At 36.2% G+C, this 3,586-nt stretch overlaps 1 protein-coding gene across 1 annotated transcript; it reads right to left on the bottom strand.

The window, feature by feature from the left end:
- Window positions 1-860: 860 nt before the first annotated feature.
- On the bottom strand, window positions 861-1,913 carry LOC129754903 (histone H3). The gene has a single exon (XM_055751166.1). It carries the CDS (start codon window positions 1,870-1,872, stop codon window positions 1,462-1,464), a length of 411 nt encoding a protein of 136 aa, XP_055607141.1. The 5' UTR covers window positions 1,873-1,913; the 3' UTR covers window positions 861-1,461.
- Between the last annotated feature and the right edge of the window lie 1,673 nt (window positions 1,914-3,586).

The raw sequence follows: 3,586 nt of genomic DNA, 5'->3' as shown, positions 1-3,586 counted from the left end.
TTTGATCAACTTCCTGAACACTCGAAGGAGAATTCCTTCGAATTTCAGGATCAAGTGACTGTCACGAGATTTAGTTAGCTATCTCCCCGTGGTCCAGGAAAACTCTTGTTTTTTGACAGTTCAAGTGTCATTTTGAGCTGTTTTCCTGTAATTCAGAGGAGCTTGGTCCCGAGCGGAGTAATTGCAATCTTAGTGTGTAGAAAATTAAAATCTTTATTTTAAAAATCATTGTAATGTTCAATTTCAAGCACAAATTTATTAAATGAACTTTTGCCTATTTTCGAATGTCATAAAAAACAAGAACTGGAAGAAAAATACTAATTACAGATTTGGAATCACCGGCCTAAAATTGTTAAAAACAAGCTTCTGAATTCTTTGAACGTCGGATAAATGTGAATTTTGTTGCCTTGTTATATTCACATAAAACTATATTTCTCGCGTGAGCTTTCATTACGTCGAATGAAACATCTTGAGAATTCAAAGAGAACTGTCCCAAAGGTTATCGAAGGAATTTTAAAATTTGTATTTCACATATAAAATATATTGTCCAGACTACAAATATTCTAAATGGAAAAAAGTTGCGACTAGTTTATGTCAGGTTTTTGTATTGTTTTGAAATCAAACTGTTTGTTTACATTTTGTTACATACGACGTAATGAAAGCTCACGTGAGATTTCTTCTTCGGGGCTGATTTTTAAACTGCTGCCAACAACCGCCACTACAGAATATGGCACTTTTATCAATTTCAAGTGATTTGACAAAAAAAATAAAGTATTTATTTATGAAATGAAATAGTTGTACAGAACTTATTGTTGATGAATATAAATAATTGAAAAAAAAAAGAAAATAAAGAGTGACGAGGAGGTTTTGTGTCCACTGTAAAAGGAACACGTAAAATTGTTCCACTGCATGGGCTTGTCTCTGCTCATGTTAAAAAAAAATCCAAGAAGAAGTTAAAATTAACTTGATTTTTAATATTTTTGAACATTTTGAGACTCAATAATCAATAGCTTAATCGTTAAAACATTAATTCGGTGCATGGCTAGGTAAGTTTGAAAAATTGTGGATAGGGTCTTTACACATCTTGCAAAGCTTCAACTTCAACTTTGCCTAGATTTCTTACACTTTGCAATCTACCAGTCTTCGAGAAAATATTAATAAAAGCTCAACAAATTGGAATATGATTTGCCTTTTATGAAATCTTATGGTTAGCATCTACATTATGAAAAATTCGATGCATTAGATTCCTTTTTTAATTCTCATGCATTTCTGTGATAGTAGTTTTACTCATGCAGCTTCTTGAGTCTTGACATTTTTACATAAGTTACTAGAATTTGTTCAAGATCGACTCTCTTCTGTAAATGTTTTGGGGTCCTGAAAAGGACCATTTAAAAAAATAAACCTGAAAAGAAAAGAAAAAAATATTCCATTCCGGCTGCCAGTAATGGTAGCAGTCCCAACTTAAGCCCTCTCGCCACGAATACGCCGAGCCAGTTGAATGTCCTTGGGCATGATGGTGACTCGCTTGGCGTGAATGGCGCACAGATTGGTATCCTCGAACAAGCCGACCAGATAGGCTTCACTGGCTTCCTGCAGGGCCATAACGGCCGAGCTTTGGAAGCGCAGATCGGTCTTGAAGTCCTGGGCAATCTCACGAACCAACCGTTGGAAGGGCAATTTGCGGATCAACAGCTCGGTCGATTTCTGGTAGCGACGGATTTCTCGCAGCGCAACGGTTCCCGGACGATAACGATGCGGCTTCTTGACTCCTCCGGTGGCCGGGGCACTCTTCCGGGCTGCCTTCGTTGCTAGCTGCTTCCGAGGAGCCTTTCCTCCGGTGGATTTACGAGCGGTTTGCTTGGTACGGGCCATTGCAAAATATTCACTTTGTTTCACAGAGACACAGTTATTCCTTGAAAATTTAAGGATTGACTGATTTCCTTAGAGTACTTCCTCCGATATTTATACTAGAATCCAGGAAATAGGAAATAACGATAAACTAGGGTAAGAAAAGCAAAGGAAATGCACCCCTCAAAAAGGATCATCTCCTTTTTGTGGCGCATCTTGTGCAGCTGTCCTTAAATGTCTCACAAGGTCAAAATTTAAAGGGATCGACACCGAGGAAAGTAAGATTGACAAGGGGATCACATTATGTACACTGCAATTTTTGTGCACCACATGGAAAACGAGGGTATTAAATGAGAAACCTTCATGGGAAATTCCGTTACATAATATAATTGTAGAGCTGATTTGCGACAGTTATAATTCATTAGAGATGTACCGAATATTTGGTCGGCCGAATATTTGGCGCCGAATATTCGGCTCACCGAATACTTGAGCTAAGTATTCGGCCGAACAGGCTGAATAGGCCGGATAGGCTGACTATCTACTACAGACTTGTAAATTTTTCAAATAATTTTGGATAATTTATAAAATATCCAAAAGTTATGTCGTAAAAGCTACACAATCATTAAAAACTCATGGTTTTAGCAAAACATCTAAGGTGTATTCGCGTATCTTTCACTGTAGAACCTACAGGAGAATGCTGAACGGTAGCGCTTTAAACTTTGATTATAGTTTATTCCAGATTTTCTGGAAAAATTCAGGCATGCTCATAAATCCAATAAAGAATCCAGATAAGTCAAATCTGGCCGGGATGTCCAGATATTATTAAGTATATCCCGAGTTTTGCTCGGGTTAGTTCAGATTATTTGCCAAATCAAATAAAAATCTCAAATTCCTCTTTAATATTTTTTTTTGTTCAATATTACAAAAATTTCTAAATATATATAAATTTTGCCCCTTTCTATTTTTTTTTTTCAAAAATCGTTCTGAATGCCTGACCGTCTGGATACGTGTGGTTGAAAGTATGGTTTGTTTGAGGTTAAAGATCATCTATTTTTTCAACAAATATTTTAAAGATATCTTGCTCAAATTCGACCTCCATCTAAATCAATATCAGAGAAGGAATTTCAAATAGCTTGACACCTGTTTCGACATGTTTTATTCCAGATTTAACAGGAGCGCAAACGCTTTGGTGATAAACGCCCTAGATGCGACTAGTCATCTGATGTCTTTTGAGTTATTGGTGACATTTTAAAAATCAGAACGACCCCTACTTATTAAAAAATATTATGTAGTACATCATCGGATAATATCATCTGGTTTAAAATAATCGACTAAAACAATGAGGGATATTAATATGGAAGAAATAGGAGGCATTGAAATAATAGCATAAGGTTTATTCATAGAAAACTCAATAGAATATTCGAACGAATATTCGGCCGGATATTCAGCCGAATATTCGTTTGGCCGAATAGTTGAAAAGCTCAATATTCGGTATTCGGCCGTTCGCCGAATACCACTATTCGGTACATCTCTATAATTCATGCAAACAAATCTCCAAAATGTGAATTCTGGATCAGCTACAGGAATAGAGGGAGAATCGGGATAAAAAAGAAAAAAAAATGTTGCTTTCAGTATAGATTTTTTCGGTAGTAACAAACAATCCTTTTTTAAATCCTGTCAATCATATTCTGAATGTGAACTCTATTCACTTCCATGCAATAGCGTTATTTTTGCCAAC

Source organism: Uranotaenia lowii, chromosome 3 (assembly GCF_029784155.1).
Source record: "Uranotaenia lowii strain MFRU-FL chromosome 3, ASM2978415v1, whole genome shotgun sequence".
Lineage (NCBI taxonomy): Eukaryota > Metazoa > Arthropoda > Insecta > Diptera > Culicidae > Uranotaenia > Uranotaenia lowii.
Note: the sequence above shows the minus strand (reverse complement) of the source record. Positions and strands in the feature narration are given on the sequence as shown.